General features: G+C 27.9%; 2 protein-coding genes across 2 annotated transcripts; one reads left to right on the top strand and one right to left on the bottom strand.

Moving 5' to 3' along the window:
• Positions 1-4301: 4301 nt before the first annotated feature.
• On the bottom strand, positions 4302-8938 carry LOC101493489 (transcription factor HY5). Its single transcript, XM_004513345.4, has 7 exons — positions 8778-8938; positions 7493-7688; positions 7250-7407; positions 6095-6212; positions 5637-5817; positions 5237-5393; positions 4302-4674 (listed from the first exon to the last, which is right to left on the bottom strand). The coding sequence occupies exons 1-7, from the start codon at positions 8817-8819 to the stop codon at positions 4612-4614; spliced, it is 915 nt and encodes a 304-aa protein (XP_004513402.1). The 5' UTR covers positions 8820-8938; the 3' UTR covers positions 4302-4611.
• A 9641-nt stretch (positions 8939-18579) lies between these two features.
• LOC101498914 (heavy metal-associated isoprenylated plant protein 8) lies at positions 18580-21465 on the top strand. Its single transcript, XM_073368758.1, has 5 exons — positions 18580-18654; positions 19939-20092; positions 20211-20389; positions 20501-20588; positions 21176-21465. The coding sequence occupies exons 1-5, from the start codon at positions 18580-18582 to the stop codon at positions 21463-21465; spliced, it is 786 nt and encodes a 261-aa protein (XP_073224859.1).
• The last annotated feature ends 263 nt before the right edge of the window (positions 21466-21728 follow it).

Here is a 21728-nt window from a genome sequence, read left to right as displayed (position 1 = left end):
CAATAGTCCACTTACTACATTCTCAATTCTTAAAATTATTTTTCAATTATCTATTCATTTAGACTTTGTAGTGCTTATTCATTCTTTGTGATTTTTTGTCTTTACTTTACTGGTTCATTATTATTAATAATTTTTATTTATTTATCATGTTGAAGATAGTATTAGAGTCGAGAACAATAGTTTATAGTTCGGTAAAAAAAAAAACGAATATTGATTTAAAATATAATCAATTTCAATATACAATGAGATCTTTGATACTCTATCTACAACAAGATGTCGCAATCACTTTTTTTTTTTACAAGTCTCAATCACCCTTTAGTGTTTGTTCCCTTTTCAAATTTTATTTAATTTGTTTTCCTAATTTTAGGAGATGGGTCATGCCTTGATCATGGATAATGTATCCTTTAACTCTTCTTCATTTGTAGGAGTGAAATGGGTCGGTTTGGTTCGATTTTTGGGAGAGAAAAAATCCAAACATGTCAAAAATAGCTGGATTGGTTTTGTTTGGTTTTGATAATCTTTACTCACGAAATCCAAACCAAACTTAATCGATGAAAAATTGGTTGGTTTGGTTTGATCAGGTTGATATTTTAAAAAACTAAAATAATTAACTTTTATTCAAAAACTATAGACTTTTTATATAATTAAAAGAAGTATATAAGTTACAATAAAAAAATTTAATATATAATTATAAAAAACCTTGCAACATATTTTTTTAAGATAAATATACTAACATAGTGTAAAATAAAAGATATAATAATAAAATATAATGGTTTGGTTCGGATTTCGGATAATCGGTTTGAATGATGTAAAATCGATACTCGAACTAATAGATATTGGATTTGATTGATTTGATTTGGTTTTGACTCAAACAAGAAGAAAAAAACGAACTAATTTAATTGATTTGGTTTGGATCTTCAAGTTCATTGGGTCATTGGTTTGATTCTTACACCCCCTACTCACCGGTATATTACAATATTAATTTAAAGTTATCTTCTTTATTATTTATTTATCATAATATTCATGACCTATTTTAGAGTAACACAACTAATAAGTAGAACATTTGGTTGTCTATTTATGATCAGTAGAACATCACGTGTTTCATTATGTGTATGCCTATTCAATTTCTTTGTTTGCTAATGTATGTGTTTTTTTTTATCATTCAAATGTTCTTTTAATAATAATAATAATAATAATAATAATAATAATAATAATAATAATAATAATAATAAATTCTTAAAACAATTTTTCACTCAGATTTTTGATACTTTTATCGTTCCTGTTCTAAACCAATTTCAGGTAACTGATGCCTCAAATTTTTGTTTCAATTGCTTGTATATACATTTGATATAACCTTTTTATGTCATTTATCCTTGATATTCATTTCTAGTCATAGCCATTTATTAAAAGCAATATAATGAATGTAGAAAAAGGGAAGTATTCTTTTGTTTATAATGTTTTTAAATATTTATTCAAAATCAATTATTGTAATTTGATTTTGATTTATATAACCATTTATTTGTAACTTTTGAATATTTACCAACTTGATGAAAATATATGCATATTATAATTATAGTTTTGTGGTTTGATACCTTGCCTTCTACAACATTCTTTGGTCAAAATTTGTAGAAACGTAAAGAAAAAAAATGTTTATAATATATAAATTTGCAGAGTCTAGTTTCAAATTGTTGTTTCTAACTGAATTCCAATCACAATATTACACATTTTGAAGTCGCTGCATCGTACCCGAATTTAGGTTGCATTTCCCAGTATGTTGTCGCAATATAAATATTTGTATAATAAAATTGAAATAGATTTATAAGATTTCGTGAATATGTTATTGCATATCTGAATAAGTTACAAAAGACTAAATGTAAAAATAAAAAACAATGGTCGCACCTCCATGGTAGATGTTGGCTTTAAAAGTCTAAATATGACTATATACCAAGACTCAAGATTCCTCCTCCATAAGTATTTTTCATACTTTTCAGCAACAATTATTTAGCTAACATAACTTTTATAAAAGTAATTGCTTCGACGAAATTAAATCTTTTGTAATAAAAATTATTGGAATAAAATTTTATTTGTTACATTAAAAAATATTGAAATAAAGTTTTAAAACAACACAAGTGATAGAGGAAATTTCTAATTATTTCTAATAATGTCTTTCAAAAAAAAAATTAATAATGACAAAATTCTACAGTCTTTTTGTATGTTACATTTCATACCTGCAAATGTTAGAAATTGCAAAAAGATCCAGTTTTACAAGTCTTATACTATCAGACTATTAAATTTCTACTATGTATCTAATAATTAGCACTACAACTCAGCAAATGCTTGAATTATCAAAACAAGATTGTTGTTTGCCGAAACATGCCACTACATATTCGAGAACAAGGCTACAAGGAAGTATAATATATTGGAGCGCAGATTTAAATTCGCAATATTTTACTTTTTTGCACTGTGTGTTAGTTTTATCACCAAGCTAACTAGAAACAAAAAAAAATATCGTTTTTCAGAATAGATCAAAAAGACATTTATGTTTTATCAGTTATGTACTACAACAAACATAACTTCTATATTTCAAAAACAAATTTACATTCTTGTGCATAAATGATAATGTATATTTTCCTATAATTAAACAAATATTATTCTTAAATTCTATTAATTTATTTACACTCATAATAATTAATTAAACATTTGTGCAGGCTATATCTAGTTATGTTTTAAATTAAAAGTGTTGATATTTGGAGTTTTTTGGTGAAACTTTTCTTGTCTTGGAAAATGAATGAATTGATGGAAATTGTTTTAGTTTGAAGCTTTGAATTAAAATTTTCTTGTTACAAGTTGAAATGAACTTGTTTAAAGTTTATCATTGTCATTAACTTGGAGAAGAAAAAGTATCCGGTCATAAAACCTACGACTTTAATTAATTCAAAGTCTTGGTATTTTAAAGGTTGTTTTGAAGTTGAGCACTTGAATATTCTTTGAAAAAGTACATATTTATTCTTAAAAAAAAGAGGCTTTGGTAAATTTTTAGTAGAAAATGTGATTTGAATAATTTAAGAGTTAAAGACTTTATTTTCAAAAGTTTGTAACTGGTGACCTTAGTGGTTTGCAAATCCTAAATAAACCTTTCTATGCATAAAAAGTTGTCAACAAAAAGAAGTTTGATGGTTGTGATTTGAATAAGATTTTGGCTTTGAAAAGCTAAGAGTTATTGATTTCTTGATTTGAAACAAAAATAAACCCTAGAGGTGGGTACCTTATTCAGGGATATGTAGGATTTCATTTTGATTAAGGTTTTGAGTCGATTTTAGGCTACGAGGTGTAAACCGGTGATGAAGCGAAACATGAAGAATAGATGTGCTTTGGTAAAGAAATGCTAGTTAAAGTAAGGGTTTGTTCCACCTTTTAGTATAACATGTTAGGTTATACTTGATTATAATGTTTTGATTCTTGGTGTTTCATTTATGGTTTTTGTGGTTATTATTCTGGAATAAAGCATTGGGGTTTCACATGAATTAATGTTTAAATAATGTAGTGTATTCATATGATGTAAATATGATATTGTGTGGTGAAATGATGCATGAATTTTGGTGAAGTTGTCCATACTTGCATTGGTGATTTGAATTGTTAAGTAGGCATTCACAAGTTCCTGCAAGAATATTTTGTGATATGCTGTCAAATGGACTTCACAATTTCCTTCAAGAAAGGCCCTTGCGGGTAAGGTGATATTCCAAAATCATGTGGACTGACATGTGGATGTTGCAATAAGTGTTTTGACACACAAGTTGTTTTGAATACCATGAGAAATATGCATGTAATATTATTCGTTGTTTTATGATTTCATAATTACTAATTATTATGTGTTAATTTTGATTGGTGACTCTTTCCTCGTGATTGTTGTTGATTTGGACTAAAATGTCCTAAACTTTAGGAGTTAATTATGCAGAGTTCGATTGACTATAAACTTGTAGTAGTGATGTGACTTGGATGCCAGTCAGACACGAACAACTCAGAGGTCACTAATGAGTCCTTAATACCCAAAAGTCTTGTCTAACAGTAGTAATGATGAGCTTAGGATTAATCAAGTTGAACAACTTCATTTCTTTGTCCACAAAGTTATTGTAATCATGCATAATCTACAAGAGTTTAAAACCAATCAACAAATGCATTAGTATAATAAAAATACTTAATAGGTGGTACATTAACTACCCTTTTATCTCCTAATCAAATGGTTAAGTGCCATATCGTTCCAACAACTCACATCCACAATACCCTAATTTGAATAGAGAAAGTGGTCATCAAACTTATGTTGCATTGACACTTCATATCGAAGGCATGACCGATGTTTGACACACGTAATTTAATTCAATAACTAATATTGTCTTAAATTATTGGCATTGTCGGTCAATGTTATGTTTGTGTCTATGATTATGCTTCATAGATCGAAAAACACTATTTTAAGGATAAAGCATGTAATGCATTGATCCTTCATGATTTTCCAAATTCACACCTAGAAAAAATCATCAAAACTAATTTTTAACATTTTTTTATTCTTTCTTTTTAATTTACCCTATGTTTTGAATGTCGTTATTGCCATTGAGCTCAATCAGCATTGTTGGTACCACTGTTGTTCCCTCTCCTACTTGCTGTTGTGTTCTTCAATATCTGCAAAACATCAATCACATACAATTTAATAATTAGATTATTCACATTAGGCATAAAAGGATCATTAATATGGTCCGGTATAGGCACACTAAAATTTTGGATTCATTTCACTCCCTTAACCATGTAAAAATATTTCTATTTAAACTTCAGAAGAAAAAAATAATCTATCTAAATTGTTATTGATGGCATTTAATTGTTACGCACCTTCAGCATAAGTTATTTTTACAATGTCAAATAATCATATAATCATTGGTTCATTATTTATATTAGACTTAAATTGTGCCTATCATAAAAATCATGCATATGACGATTGGTAGACAAAGTAAAAAGTTTTATACTAACAGTACGTCAAAATTAATCTCTTCTCTATATTCCTTTCTAAAGCAATGTTTTGGAGAACTCTAGTCAACAATAAATAAGAGCTAATCATGATTTTATCTTAAATTTATTTATCAAAAGCAAACAAGCTCACGCATCCTATCTAAAGAACAATAACATCATAAAATATCTAGCATGGTGACGAAGGGCGGTGATGTAAATTGAATGTGCAAAATTGACATACTTGTCTCAGCATTTGATTCTCATTCTGCAAAGTTGAAAGCTTTTCTTTAAGCTCTGAATTCTTCTTCTCTAAGTCATTGACTTTTGATTCCAAGTCACTCAAGTATGCCTTTTTCCTCTCCCTTGCTTGCTGAGCTGAAACTCTGTTCCTCAGTAGCCTATTACCATTTTTACACATCACCAATGAAACAAACAAATTACAAAAATGCAATGAATCAATCTTAGGGAAAAAAAAGGTCAAAAGAGTTTAGCTGCTCTTTCACAACACTTTGTACTAAATAGCTTATCGCAGAACTAAAACGATTTGTTCAAATTCTATTATAGTGTTGGTAATGGTATAGCCACTATTTGACAATAGTGTTAATAGTTTATGGATTATGTAATCAAGTTTACATACATACCTCTTAAGCCGTTTGCTTTCTTTGTCAGCTGGGCTTCTCCCTCTCTTCTTTTGACCCTCTACGGCCCCCTGAGCGCGTTCAGGACCAGCAGTTGAACCATTGCCTGGACGAGAAGCTGAGGTTCCGGCAGATTCACCTCCCATCTCAGGTACTCGTCGGATCTCCTCGTCACTCTCAAGACCTAGATTATGCCAAAGTCACTAAGAAGTTCAAACCCCGGTAAATTATCTAGGCCAATCAAGATTGCCATAATAATTATTTCTTTGAGTACCTACAAAACACTAACACAGACACCGAACACAATACTGACAAGTGACAACTGTAATAATATGAAAAAATGAAGTTATTGAATGTAACCACATGTTTGTGTTGTGTCGGATACTAGACGCCTTCAATCTGAAATATATTACTAACCATGAAATGTGATATGCTATAATCATTTGAAGCTAATTCCTTACCTGGTTGCTTTGGATCAACGTAGGGATGTGAGTGAACATTTTCGGATTGACCCAAAGGACCTGATGTAGTTTGCACAGATTGAGTATCAGAAGTAGCACATGGAATCTCACTAGATATCTGACCATAAAAAGAGACAATTAGCCAATAATGTATATTTTCGCAAAATAAAGCACTAAATATGAGAAAACGATCATCTAGTAACAACAAACTGTCAGTGAAGATAGCGACTATGCGGTGCGAAGCAGCCAGTGGCCACTATTCTGCAGGAATAGCACACCAATATGAAGATGCAGCCATAATGGCTGCGAAAACTGCACCTGCTATCGCATATGCTGCATGCTATAGGATTGCGCTATGAGAGATACCCCAAAACCCAAAAATACCATTAAAAAGTGGACATTGCATTAAGGTTCCTATTTAAAAAATCTTTAATTTGAATTTTAATGTTTAATTACTTTCATTTCAGCCTTAGAGCTTTAAACTTCTTTGGTTTTCTGACTTTGTTGGTATTAACTAGTATGTTTTACTAAATAAGGATGACTTTTTAATTGCAAATTATTAATATTTTATGAATTTTGAGTAATTTGATTTAATTTTTCAGCATTTATTAGTTTTTAGTATTAAATTATCTAACCTGTATAAAATATGTAAGAATAGAAGTTGTCCTGCTGTGCCCTACACTGCTATAGCATTTCCGGGGTCTGGCGCTAGGCCTATCTAGAATTGATAATTATATGGCATATATTATTTCATGAAATATATTCCCTATGGCCTATATGGAACATAGATAATATTAATTAAAGCAATTAAGAAGAAAACAAAAGTTTATCTTAACATCTTTTAATAGTTGTTTGTTCCCTTTCACATCACAGCTCAAAGTTGAAGACAGTTGAACAAGTTTTAATAAATTCATAATTGCATACTTTAAATAATATGTACATTGGTATAGATAGCAAATCACAACATTAAAAGTGAAGTAGATTAAGATCCCTAACATTTTCATAATTTTCAAACTTCACTCAAGTTTGCCCAAGTTTAACCGAGTCGACGTATGTTTGACAAATTGGAAATTTATAAGTTTACACATTTTCTAAGGTACACTTGTGAATTATTTACCGAATTTGAGATTCCAAAAATCAGTTTCATTAAATTACCAGCTGTCCATTTGCGAGACGGAGATTTTGTTGAGAATCATGTCCAGAAGATGAAGAGAGATCAGCATCTTCTTCCCATTGCCATCCAGTCTTAGAACCATACTTGACCTCATTCCGTAGATCATCTTCATCATCATCTCCCTTTACTCGAGTACCCTCTGAAATCCATATTCATCTTGTTCATTGAAAATTCTGATGAGAGGTACAAACGAAAACTAAAATAACATGTGTGCACAAGCTAACCTTTGTGACTTTTGTATCTAGTCTTGCATTGCGGACATGATTGGCTCACATTTTTTCGTTCGTATTCATAACAAGGATTACAAAGTGGGAACGCACACTCGTGGCACGCAACGAAGACATTGCCGGTGGTAGTTAATCCAATGGTATCACCACATATTTGACAGATTTGACCATTTAGGTTCTTTAAGGGTTTAGACTGCAGAACATAGGACTTATACAAGTTAAATTTACAATTATACAAACACAATTAAAGCCTATCAAGATCAATTTCTCACAAAGATAATTTAAAATGGCACACACCTGAACCCTCAAAACAAAAACAACAACAAAAATGGCACCCCCCATCCACATAAACTAGAATGACAAACAAATATTTTAAAAACCAAACTGGCCAGCTCAACCAGTTGATCTGTGAACTAGCACTACATATAATTCAGTTATTTGACTGGCTCAATCACTGTTTCATCTTGGTTCGAGTGGTTTAAACCAGTTGAACCAAGATAGGGAGATCTCACTAGTTCAATGTTTGATTCGGTTATTAAAACATTGCAAACAGGTTTAGATTTATATCAACATAACCAAGATGTCTTCCAAAATTAGCAATGAAATGTATCATGATCGGAGAATAAACAACAGTTACTAATCATTTTTCAAACTGCAAATTACAATCACAGTTCTATTCAGTGCCAATTCTACCTGGCCTACACCACTGACAAACTTCTAAATTCTCATCTAGTACCTATAGATTCAAATCCACAGACTCATTAAAAACTAGAAATAGAAACTACAGAAAGCACAAAATTCCCCTCCTAAACAACATATTAATACAAACATCAGTTCAAGTACTCAATAAAAAAGCAGCAGTACATGCATCAACAGTCAAACATCAAAATCAAACTAGATCATAGACCTTACAAACACTTCCAAACAAAAACAAAGTTAAGTTAAATCAAGCAATGAATGAAAAAAAAAAAAAAGCAACTCTTGATTCATGAATAATCTATCAAAAAGACTAAAACTTGCATGACCCATTTTCGTTGAAAGCATAAAAATTCAAATTTTAAACCAAAATTCAAAGACCCAGAAAAAAAAAATTAATAAATAAATAAGCCACTCATGATTCATGAATAATCTGTAAAAACACGAAAAAACTTGCATGACCCATTTTCATTAAAAGCATAAAAATTTAAACTTTAGTACAAAATTCAAAGTCCCAGAAAAGAAAAACAAGTCATCATTGAAAATACTAAGAACTCAAGTTTTGTTTTTAGTGAGAAACACCAACCCCACTATTCCTTTCACGTGACCCAGTTGCTATTCCTTCCATCTTCTTCTTCCAAATCTAAGCCAGCTTAAAGCTTCTATCTTTCTTTTTCATTCTTCAAGTTGTTGTTGTTCCCGCTACCATGTTGAGATTCTAAGCAGAGTTAAAGCCGTTGGATTGTTTTGAATCTGACGGATTAGAAGGGGTGATCGTGGATAAATATGAACCATGTGGAATCTGGTTAATCAAAGGTTGGTGTCTGGGATCGTGGATGGTTTTTGACCGTTGGATTTAGCTTTCAATCGGACGGATGATAATTGGAACGTTGAAAATGAGATGGGGGACCATGTATGGTGTGCAAGGCTGGCTGTAATGTTTCACCTTTTGTGGATGACTCTAAAATTATTTTTTATACAGCAAATGGATTAATGCAACTACCATAGGGGCTACAGCATAATGGAGTTGGCTTATATCAATCTCTCATATTATAATATTCTTTTATTCAAATGAAATCATAATGGCTATTTGAAATAACAAATATTAAAATTATTAAGATGGTATTATGTTACGAATTTGAATTTAAAATCTTACGGTTAATTACAAATTTTGTTTATTATTTTATCTATTAAAAACTGATTTTTATTTTATTTGTAGTTTTAGTCTTTATGTTATTACCAATTTATGAAATTAATTGTTCTATTTTAAAAGTCGATAGTTTTAGTCAATCTCTTAGATTTTTGAATTAAATAATGACGATTTGATATATTTTTAATGACGTGACATACAATTATATAAAATCATCTAGATCTATTAATTATTTATTTGTCATTAATTAAATAAAAAATATGAAAAAAAATTCCGAAGTGAAAATCTAAGTTTTCACGGCGTTTTATTTCAATTTCATTGGTATTAATCATTCTAGTATTTTTATATTTTGTTATTTAAAACATCTTATCTCATTAATTTTTAGTTAAAAAATTAAAATGATCGGTCAAAATTGTCGACTTTTAAAATAGAGAGACCAATTTCGTAAATTAGTAAAAATAAGAAGACTAAAATTGTAATTAAATCAATTTATTTATTTATTTGAAGCAAAAATTAGAATTGTTAATGCATCGCAATAATCCCAAAAAATCTCAATTATGTTATAGTACATTAGAAAATCAATAATGATTTGAAGTACATCAAAAAATATTGTAGAAAATAAATAAAAGATTAGGGACAACACCAAACCTATCTAGAAATCAATGAAAACGAAACTTAGAAAGTCCAATTCCATTGCAGTAAAAATCTTCTCTAATATAATTTGACATGAATTTTCATCAAATCAACTCATTGATAACAAACTCTTCATTAGCCGATCTATTGAGACAAATATTATCTTTTTTTAAAACATGGGTAACTTTAAAACGAAAGTCTCTAATAATTTTCAAATACCATCTATTTTGAAGTTGTCAAGTAACAGTGGAGGAATCAGCGAAGACTTGAACCACAAACAAAGAACCAGTGTTGCACTTGTTCCAAAAAGGTGAAGAAGCAATCTAATCAACTTGTGTTATCTTTAGAGCCGTCAATTCGACAAACTCTCTAATTATTGGCTTCGGTCCACATTTTAGAGGGGTCAAAAAAATTAATAATTTAAAAAGCCCCCAAAAACAAGGCCCCTAAAATTTTGTGGGCTTAGGAGGCCTATAGGCTAATTTTTTTAAAAAAATAACTTTTTTGAGAAATAAAGTTTTTCAATTTTTTCACCGATAAATTTTTTTTGATTTTTTTCTATAAAAGTTTCCGATATTTTTCGATAAAAAATGTCTATTTTTTCGATAAAAAATGTCCAATTTTTTTTTTGATAAACAATTTCCGATTTTTTTTTCGATAAAAAAATTTCCAATTTTTTTCGATAAAAAATTTCCAATTTTTTTCGATAAAAAATGTCCGATTTTTTTTCGATAAGAAGTTTCCGATATTTTTTTCTATAAATTTTTTTTATTTTTTGATAAATTTTTTTTCAAAAAAAATCTCAAAATTAACAAAATATTGCCCCCTCTCTTAAGCCCCATGAAATAATGGGTCGAAATTTTAAAAAAAAAATATTTTAATAGGAGGCCTAATAATAGAGATTTAATAAATAAAAAATTAAAGAGACATTATAGTTGGGGACTTTTTTTACTGCTCTAGTTATCCTTGGAACAGTAGGGGCATGACAAGATACTTCAAAGAACTTATGAACCTTAAACTAGCTCATTGATAGAAGGAGACATTGTACCTTTGGAATTGTTACAAGCATAATTAGAGTGGTCAACCCTGCAATGTTTATGCATAATTATATTTTTATTTTGATATAAATTTAGTTGATTAAAAATTTAAATAGTAGAAAATTATGTCTTTTTTTTATAAAGCGACTGTAATTATAAATAAAATATATGAATCTGTATATAAAAATTTGTAACCATACTAAGGTCAAACTTAAACACTAATTTTATAATTCATATTTAATACATATTTTTAATTTGATACGATAAAATTTAACTATTCAACTCAGTCCGTCGTATAAGGATTAGGTATCCGTTTTACACACCTCTACACTTAACACTTCTATCGAGAATACTCAAAAAAAAAATATTAGACTAGATCATAAAAAATAAAATATTTTATGATATATTGTGAAAAGAAGTTTAGAATTGAAAATTTTTAACAATTGTACAATTTTTAGTATGTGTTTACGGTAATAAAAATTGATTTTGGTAGGATTAATTTTAGTTTATGTTTGGATACCTTCCTAACGAAAGTGATTTATATCAAAGATGTTGTTTGAATAGTTTAATTTGGAATTGATTTTTGATGTATGAACTACCAAAATGAATTTTTATTTATTGTTCTTTACCTCTAATGTTTTTGCTTTATGATATTTTATTAAAAGAAAGATAATATATATATTCTTTGTTAAATGAACACATCTACATGATTAGTTAAAACAAGGCTAAGGATAAAGGGTTCCACAATTCCACTGTTTTTTCTTTTTTCAATAAGAAGGGGATTGTGTCATAAAAAGAGTAAGGAGATGTACCCAAAACAAACAAAAGGCACGAGACTTTGGACTTTTGAGTCTTCTCTTCTTTAATCTTCAAGATTACTCTTTTACAACATCAAGAGTACATGAATAAGAATGGAAGGAAGGGAGGTCGACACAATCTGAGAGACTTGAGGAAGGACACCTTATTCCTTTTAAAGAGGGCAAATATAAGAAGTTGCTTATTGTTGTATGAGAATTGATTTAAACCCAACGCAAAAGCTAGAGAACATATCTTCGATTGGAGTCAATTTTAACATTTAGAAGGAATTTCACAACTAAGATTCAAACATCTTCTTACCTCAATCAAATCATTGAACACCCCTATAAACGCATGTTATGGTGTATTTGGCTCAACGGAAGGGATGAGAAGAGGGATTTTAATAAAGGGAAAGGGAGCATAGATACTAGAGATGTGTTTGGTTCAAATCAGAAGAGATGATATGTTTTTATGGTTTTGTGTTTGGTTCAAGAGAAAGAAAAATTTTAAATAAATTTATTTATTTATATTGAGTTTCTCTCTTCCTCTCTAGATCACTCTAAAATAGAAGGAGAGCAAAGAGAGCTCTAAAAGAGATTTTAACTTTCTCCCCTCCATCTACCCCCAACCAAACATAAAACCATGCATATACTTAGTAATGCTATCAATCAAATCGAGAGTGTGTTCAAGGTCAAATTCTCAATTCTTGAGAATAATAATATAATAAAGGTTAATTTTTAGATACCCATGAAAAATAGATAACGCATGTTTGATTCAAAAAATAGGAGGGGAAGAATTTTTAATGGTTTTGTGTTTGATTAAGTTAAAAAAAAAAAATTTAAATGATTTTTATGTTATTTTAGTTATCTTGCTTCCGTTCCAACTCTCCCTAAAATTGAGGGAGAACAAAATGTGTTATACGAGGGATTTTGGTTCCCTCCCCTATCTTTTCGTCCTAAAAATTCAATCAAACACATTTTATTTAAAAAAAATAAATAAATATGTTTTTGGTCCCTGTAAATATAACATCTTTTAATTTTAGTCATTTAAAATATTTGATTTGGATTTCATCTTTGTAATATTAGAAAATTTTACTTTTGGTCTTTAACGTCAAGTGAAATTTACAAAAAACGTTAATTGACAAAGGGAAACGTGGATCAAACATTTAAATATGTTTTTGGTCTCCGTAAATATAATAGTTTTCAGTTTTAGTCCCTAAATACATCTATTTGGATTTCATTCTGGCAATATCCAAAAAATTTATTTTTGGTCCTTAATGTCAAATGGACGTTACAAAAACGTGAGACGATAAATAGAAGAAAACGTGGATCAATCGTAGCACTCCAATGGAAATATTAATTTAAATATTATAATAATTCGTATATTTATTTTTATTTATTATTTAAATATTATTTTGGTTCAATTTGTTTAGAATAATTATTTAAATTTGTATTCTCATTGGAGTTTGTATACTTATTTTATTAGAAATAAGTAAACAAATTATATTTATTTGTTATTTAAATATTGTTTATGTTAAATTTGTTTAGAATAATTATTTAAATTTGTATTCCCATTGGAATTTGTTTGAAATAATTATTTAAATTTGTATTTTCATTGGAGTTTGTATATTTATTTTATTAGAAATAAATATACAAATTATTTTTATGTGTTATTTAAATATTTTTTTGATTAAATTTGTTTAGAATAATTATTTAAATTTTTATTCCACGTTTTCCTCTATTTGTTTGCTCACGTTTTTGTAACGTATGTTTGACATTAAGAACTAAAAAGGCTTAATTGCACTTTTGATCCCCCTATTATAGGTGAAAATTGAAAGTAGTCCCCCATTTTGTTTGTCCCTAGTTTTAGTCCCCCAAACAGAATTTGAGTCCAAATCATGATGAGTTGTCATTTTTTTAATGACATGTCAATAAAAGGGTGACGTGGCAGACGCTTATGTGGAATAAACTCATTATTTTGTTATTTATGATTAAAAAATATAATTTATATTTTTAAAATATTATTATAATTGTGACAATATTTTTAAAAATACAATTTAATTATTAAAATTAAGTTAAAAGAAAAAACACTTAAAATCATGAACCCTAAACAAATCAAAATCAAAAACATTTACTCATGAACCCTAAAATCATTCTGAATTTCTTCCTCCTTAACAACACGATCAACATGGCCTCCATCTTCCCCCTCAACATTGCGCTCAACTTCCTCCTCAACAATTTCATCAACAAAGCTCTCAACTTACCCACTCTTTTCGCCCTTGCAATTTCAGACACCTCAACTTTCACTTCATCACCAACGACATCATATAACTCCATCATTGATTTCTTCTCTCTAGATCTTTCCACGCTCGCACGCCCGCCCCCTTCTTTCTTTCTTAAATCCAACCCTTCTCTTTCTCTCCTCTCAAACACACATTCACCAATCCTCTAAATCACCGTTGGATGGCGAAATACGGCGAGGGAGATAAACGGTGGATCGTCGAAGAAAGACCTGACGGCACCAATGTCCACAACTGGCATTGGTCCGAAAACAACTGTCTAGAATGGTCTAGAACCTTCTTCACCAACCTTCTTTCCAACCTCACCATCCTCAACGGCGAAGGTAACCTTTTCATCAAAACCGCCACTCTCCGTAACCTCAACGGCGAAGCCTACATCAACATCCGTAAGGGGAAAATCATCCCCGACTACGAAATCATCCCCGACTATTTTTGATGGGTCTGTTACTCTAATTTGGAGTTGCAAGAAGCTAAATTGATTGTTCAGAGGTGGAGATTTGGAAGCTAGATTGATTTTAGGGTTCATGAGTGAATGTTTTTTATTTTGATTTGTTTAGGGTTCATGATTTTAGGTGTTTTTTTTTAATTTAATTTTAATAATTAAATTGTATTTTTAAAAATATTATCACAATTATAATAATGGTTTTTAAAAATATAAATTATATTTTTTAATCAGAAATAATATAATAATGAGTTTATTCCACATAAGCATCTGCCACGTCACCCTTTTATTGACATGTCATTAAAAAATGACAACTCATCATGATTTGGACTCAAATTCTGTTTGGGGGACTAAAACTGGGGACAAACAAAATGGGGGGACTACTTTCAATTTTCACCTATAATAGGGGGACTACTTTCAATTTTCACCTATAATAGGGGGACCAAAAGTGCAATTAAGTCAACTAAAAATAAAGTTTTTGGATATTGCATGGATGAAATTCAAACAAATATTTTTCAGGAATTAAAACTGAAATCTGTTATATTTACAGGGGGCCAAAAATATATTTAAAAAATCTCCTTCACCCCTCCCTCCATCTACCTTCAGTCAAACACACCATTATCCTCTTATCTTAGAGTTTTGTGTGTTGTAGTTCAGTTATTTGTTTTGGAAGATGTGTGTTATTTGAGGTTGAGGATATTTCACATAAGTTTATGTGTTATAAAAATTTTAACATAATGTTATTCATGGTTTCTATTAGACATTTATCGTGGCTTTTTTTTTTTTTTTTTGTTGGTTTTTTTTTTTTTTTTGCAGTTTTGGAGTTTTCACTTTAATTTTTGTGTGTATAATTGTGTTCTCTTTAATTTGTCTACTTCCAACATCTAGTATCAAATCTTTAATTTTTGGTAGGGAAATTGAATTCATGTGCTTTGTAGTTGCACCAAGAAAATAAGGATGAAAATATGAAAGTGTTGTTTGGAGACGTTCTGGCTATAAAAGACTTGATACTTATAAGTGGTCATTTGTGGCTCACCTCTCTTTGTTGAGAATCTACTCGATGCATGGTTAAAGTGTGTATACAGGTGCAATGTCAAGTTTCTCTATAAAGTTTGACATAGAGAAAATGGATTAGTCAATTTTGACTTTTGAAAAATTCATGTCAATGATGTTGTTGGGATTACACAAATGTGTTGAATAGCATATGGACAATGATTGACATTTATGCAAGGTCTGCTGTGAAATTATGTCAATAGTTTTCGACTTGTAGAAGTTATTGGAGTAGTTAAACTTTAAGTGGAAATTTTTGCAAATGAAGTAGACTCACACTCTGATGAAATATGATATTGCTTTTAAACTATGATTGTCGGGGTTAACAATGGAAGCTAAAGATACCTTAATTTTAATCAATATAGATATTGTTGTTGAATTTGTTTGAAATTAAAGAATTAATCTTGAAAAAACTCACATTACTTAGTATTGTAAAGGAAGAGAGACCAAAACAATATATGAAACAATATATGGACATTGGTTCTTCATTACAAGTTGTACTCGTCATACGTACTTTAAATTTGTATATGACTTTTTTTTTTCTTTCTATTATACTTTTTTTTAGTGTCTTGTGAGATGTATGGGTGTGAGTATATTGTGGATAGAGGTATATGAGAGAAATTTGTGTTATAAATTTTTGTACATGGTGTTATTATTTGATTGTTGTTAGACAATGGTCATACTTTTGGAGTTTTCACATTATATATTTGTGTTTTGATTGTGTTACTTTTAGATAAAATTAATTTTAAATTTAAATTTACTTAAAATATGATTAAATATAAAAAATGATATGATGTGACATTAGTTATATGTTGGGTAGCATGCTAAAAAAAACTCTAAAATATGAGAGTGTTTATCTAATAAATAAGTTTTACTTTGGAAGACGGAAAAAAACAAAATTTTGAATCTATTCAAAACAAAAAATATGTCAAAGATAAAAAGATGGTCGATATAAATTACACCGACATAAAAGAGCAAATGAATAATTAATATTTAGATTTTGTTTACTTTATGTAAATATTTTGTGTTTTTATTATTTAACTAGCAAGAAACTCGAGTTATTGTATAGGTGACACATCATCGATATTTTACATGTGTGACGTTCAAGGTTTTAAACAAATTTTTTTATTTTATTCATCAATGATAAATATTTATTTATTATTTTTAATATTTAGTAATGATAAAGAATTATCCTATACTTTTTTTTAATATTTATCAATAATAAACATTTGTCCTATATTTTTAATGTATTAGTGGCAAATATTTATTCCATAATTTTATATTTATCATTGACAATATATTTTCGTGTACTAGTGAAAAATATTTATCTAAAATATTGCTTATGTCAATGACAAATATTTGGCTTTTTTTTATTATTTATCAATGATAAATATTTTTCCTTTGTTTTTTATGTATTAGTGGTAAATATTTGTCTCGTTATTTTTTATATCAATTACTGACAAATATTTTTCAATTGTTTTTTATGTATTATTTACAAATATTTATCGCGTAATTTTTTATTTTATCACCAGAAAATATTTGACATGTGTTTTATAATAGTATTTGAAATTGAAAGAAAAATAAATAAAAATGTAAGATCGATACATTTTTGTTCGTTGTTTTTATATTTATCACATACAAATATTTGGCTCGATTCTTTAATTTCTATATTAACAACTCCAGTAGAAATTTAATGTTAGACGATACTTGTGTAATTTTTCATTGAAACTACAAATCTCTTTTTATTTAATTATATTACTTTCTCGTTAATACATCATGTGGTGTTTTACTTTAGAGATCAATTATGTACATGACAATTATGTTTCACTTGTGTTGTTTCTTTCTTTTTTTTTTTTTTTTTTTTTTTTTTTTTTTTTTTTTTTTTTTACAATTTTTGCTATGCAGTTTTTTTATTTAAACTAAAAAATAAACAAAGTATATATTACGGTTGAGTCCTTAAATAAAATAAAAGACCAAATTTTGAATAAACAATATTGTAATTTTCATCTACTTAACTTAGTCACCTCCTCCTCTATCCGTTTTTTCTCCTCTTTTTTATTAGATCCTCGTTTTTTTTCACCAAAGAGATGAATGATTTAGGGTCAATTTTTAATCCAAAATCACCCCCTCTTAATTGTTTTTTGTTCTCTTTTATTTGATTAAGTTATTTTCACACATTTATTTTTTCTTTCTTTTTTTGTTTTTGTCGTCGTTGTGCGCGTCATATTGTGATGTTCTTTGTTTTAGATTGACAACTTTCAATTAAGTGTAAATTCAATCAATAATTTAGGCGTTATCAATATTACAACTTTGGAGACATAAGTACTTCGAACAACTCAGTTTTGTTAGTTTTGTAAGCTTTGTCACATTTATAGACATTTTGTCTTATACGCTATTAACTTGGATGTTGTAAGTTTGTTTGCAAATTCATCATTTTTCAGTTTTAGCAATTTTGAATTGTAATGTTTTTCTATCAGTTTGAAGGAAAAAAATATCATTTTAGGTCAAAAAAATATATTGTAATTTTGATAGCATACTCTTCTTGTGTTGATAGTTGAAGTGGTGTTCATTTTCTTTGATGAGAGACTCATGAAATGAATCATCGTTATAATGATTTGTCTCTTCTAAAGTGATAAAGTTACTTTACATAATAAAGTAAATAATATCAACAAATAAATAATTGATATTATATATATGTATATATATGACAAATCATGAGTGTTTATAATATTAACCATTCACTTCACCAATTTTCAATGTAGAGGAGATAATTTCTCATTATAAAAAAATATGAATAGCATATTAATAAAAATGTATTTCTTGAAATTATTAAAACGATTTTTGACATTTTAATTATTTATAAAAATTTGGATCTTTCATTTAAGAAAGTCTCTTATGTCATTTTTAATAAGTAAATTTAACAAAAGAAAATAGAAAATTAAAATAAAAAATGTTATAAGGCAAAACGTGCTTTATAAGGAGATGACGTCAAAACCAAAGAAAACTTTCATTACAAAAACTCAACAATACCCGGTTCCAAAAACAAAAATGTCAGTGGTTAGTAATAGTTTGAGTCTATAGTATTTTTTACGATCTTTTTTTTTTTTTTTTTGAATCCAATGATTTTTTTGACAAGACAAAATTCAATGGTTAAGCGGTTTTATTATTGTATGTAGTATTGTATATCCTAACATAAAAACATGTTACAGTTACATAATTTCGTTACAGCCTTTACAGGAAATAAATTATAATAAATTAATTTCTTTGATGAATATTATAACAAATTAATTTATGGATGAACAAGAAGGTAAAGAATATAACTAATTAATTTATGGATGAACAAGAAGGAAAAGAAACCGCCAAACAAGTTCACGATAAGAGATAATCAACTGTGTTTTTAAAGTCTCAAATGGAAAGGAATAAAAATAATTATTAACGATAATGGCGGATATTATTTCATGTAAACATTTATTTTGGTATTTTAAATATTTTTCTAGTGACTAAAAAAATAAAATTATTACAAAAAAGTAAATAATAATTTATAGGATTTTACTTATGTAAACTACTAATTTTCTTATGTATTACATAAAGACTTTGGTGTTCTGTGAACTATAATATATTAAATTTTAAATATATTATTTTTTTGATCAAATTTAAATAACTTTAGATTTAAATAAATCAACGTATTAGAAATAGCTTGAATATATTATTTCCTCATTTAGAAAAGAATTCAATTTCACAAAATATTAGGAAATCTATTTGTGATTATTATTTGCTTAGAATTTTCCTTAAAAATTGACCAAATTTAACCAATGTATGTATGACGAATATCAAAACGTACTTGTAGATTTGTTTTAGTTCATTAAACATTAAACTTTATTTATGTAGAAATAATATTGTGAATTTTCTATCATTAAAATGTTGATAATTTCCTATGTAAGTCATATAATAATAAATGTTTACACCTTATCTTGCTAAAATAATTAGTATATATAGACATAAGTTCATTTCTAGAGAATATCAACATTACATCCTAGTTAAGGGAGAGCTACTATGGGAAAGAAAGTAAGAAAAATAAAATGTCAAACTCATTTTTTTTAAGTGTCTTTTTATCATTTTATTTTCTTTTGCATTTTTTTTTGTGGTTAAATTTTGCATTTTCTTATTGAAGTATATGTTACCTTAGTTCTCTTCATCTTGTGTTTTATAATTTTCAAAAATAATATGTTTTATAAGATTTTTTTAAATCTTTTAAATGAATGAAAGTGATTTTTCTAGTTGTATTAGCAAGTTAAATTATGTATTTTATATCTTCTATTTCCTATAATTTGTTATTGACAGAATAAGGAGCATAACAATAATCAAAATAACAACAATAACAATAAGGAAGAAAACAATGAAAAGAAGGAAGAGAAGGGGGGTGTGGTGTTGAAAGCAAATATACACTGTGAAGGTTGTTCCGACCAAATTTCTAAGTGCTTAAAAGATTTTGAAGGTAATTAAATAAATATATTAATTTTGTTTACATTATAATAACCTCCATCATGGATAAATGCTTGTGTTATTCTCTCATTTATTAAATTAAATTATAAGATGTTGTATACAATGACTAGGAATAAATCATATAAAGATTGATAGAGAAAATCAAAAGATCTACCTGAAAGGAGACATAAAAGATCCATCTAAAGTTTTGGAAAGACTTCAAAAGAAATACAGCAAGAGTGTTGAGCTGATTTCACCAAAACCAAAGTCTGACAACAAACAGAAAAAAGAGTCAGAAAAAAAGGAACAGGTATGTATAAATCAATTTTTATAATTTTTGTTTTTTTTTTAATATTACTCTCCCCATCTGTTATATTTATGAATATTTCTATATTTTTTGTTTATTTTTTATTGTAAGCAGACTAAATTGAAAACTATAGTGCTCAAGATGTATATTCATTGTGACGGCTGTGAAAGTGATGTTAAGAGAAAAATTGAGAAAATGGAAGGTATATTCTTATTCATTGCTATGTTTCCCTTAAACAGAGTAACATTTTTTAATGTTAAATTGTTATAAACCATCAATATAAATATAGTGTGATACGGTTGATCGATAAATAAATTTTTTCATTGAAAAATAAATCTTAACATCCAACTTTTAATTTTCTCTAATTATTTGAATTAATTAAGTCTTGTATAAGGATCTCAATCTCCTCTAGTTATTTGAAGTAAATCCAGATAATAAATAGAGGACATTAAGAACCAATTATATATATATATATATATGTGTATATATATATATATATAGCTATAATTATTTTCAACGGTTAATAATTTATATTATTAATATTAATTACTTTAGCAAAAATCAATATTAATAATTAATAATATTAATATAATCAATATTAATAATTCATAGTACTAATATTGTTAGTTTTTTTGCTATGGAACCTAATCTTAAATATCTTTATTGTTAGTATTTTATTAAATTTAAAGATCGAACCCTAAACCTCTTAGTTAACTCTTTCACTTTAACGACTAGGTATTTTTTTATTTTTTAGCATATAATTGATGAATTCATATTATTGTGTAATAGGTGTTGAATCTGTGGAATTGAACAAGGAAAACTCACATGTCACTGTTAAAGGATCTGTGGAGTCTTCAAAGCTTGTTGAGTTTATCAAAAAGAAATTAGGAAAGCATGTGGAGATTGTAAAAGAAGATGGTAAAAGAGATCAAGGAAAAAAAGATGAAGGGAAAAACAATAATGAGAGAGACAATGGACATGTAATTATGTACAGTTATCCTCCACAATACTCTACCCAATATCTTTATCCCAACCAAAACTTCAGTGATGAAAACGCTTTTGCATGTTCAATTATGTAAAAGTTTCTCATCAAAATTATTTTCTTTTCAATAAAATGGTTTTCTTTTCAGCTATAGTAAAGTTTTTATAGCTCGTACAATTGAACGGTTAATGTTTTTTTTTTAAAGAGTCATATATTAATGTTATTACTTTAAGTAAGTTTTTAGTCAATAAAAAATAAAATATGACGTATAATTCTTTAATATAATTTTTATATTAGAAATTCTTAATTAGTAGCTACTTGCATTACAATAATATTTGCAAAACGATAATAATATACAAT

Source organism: Cicer arietinum, chromosome 5 (genome assembly GCF_000331145.2).
Source record: "Cicer arietinum cultivar CDC Frontier isolate Library 1 chromosome 5, Cicar.CDCFrontier_v2.0, whole genome shotgun sequence".
Lineage (NCBI taxonomy): Eukaryota > Viridiplantae > Streptophyta > Magnoliopsida > Fabales > Fabaceae > Cicer > Cicer arietinum.
This window is presented reverse-complemented; position numbering and strand designations above follow the sequence as displayed.

Bases quoted from the DNA above. Each gene is read 5' to 3' on its own strand.
- LOC101493489 (XM_004513345.4), bottom strand. From the start codon at position 8,819: ATGGAAGGAATAGCAACTGGGTCACGTGAAAGGAATAGTGGG. The intron at 7,689-8,777 runs GTTGGTGTTTCT...TATGTTCTGCAG, and splicing joins CACGTGAAAGGAATAGTGGG to TCTAAACCCTTAAAGAACCT. The intron at 4,675-5,236 runs GTATGTCAATTT...GATGTTTTGCAG, and splicing joins AGAATCAAATGCTGAGACAA to ATATTGAAGAACACAACAGC.
- LOC101498914 (XM_073368758.1), top strand. From the start codon at position 18,580: ATGACGTCAAAACCAAAGAAAACTTTCATTACAAAAACTCAACAATAC. The intron at 20,093-20,210 runs GTAATTAAATAA...TACAATGACTAG, and splicing joins GTGCTTAAAAGATTTTGAAG to GAATAAATCATATAAAGATT. The intron at 20,390-20,500 runs GTATGTATAAAT...TATTGTAAGCAG, and splicing joins AGTCAGAAAAAAAGGAACAG to ACTAAATTGAAAACTATAGT.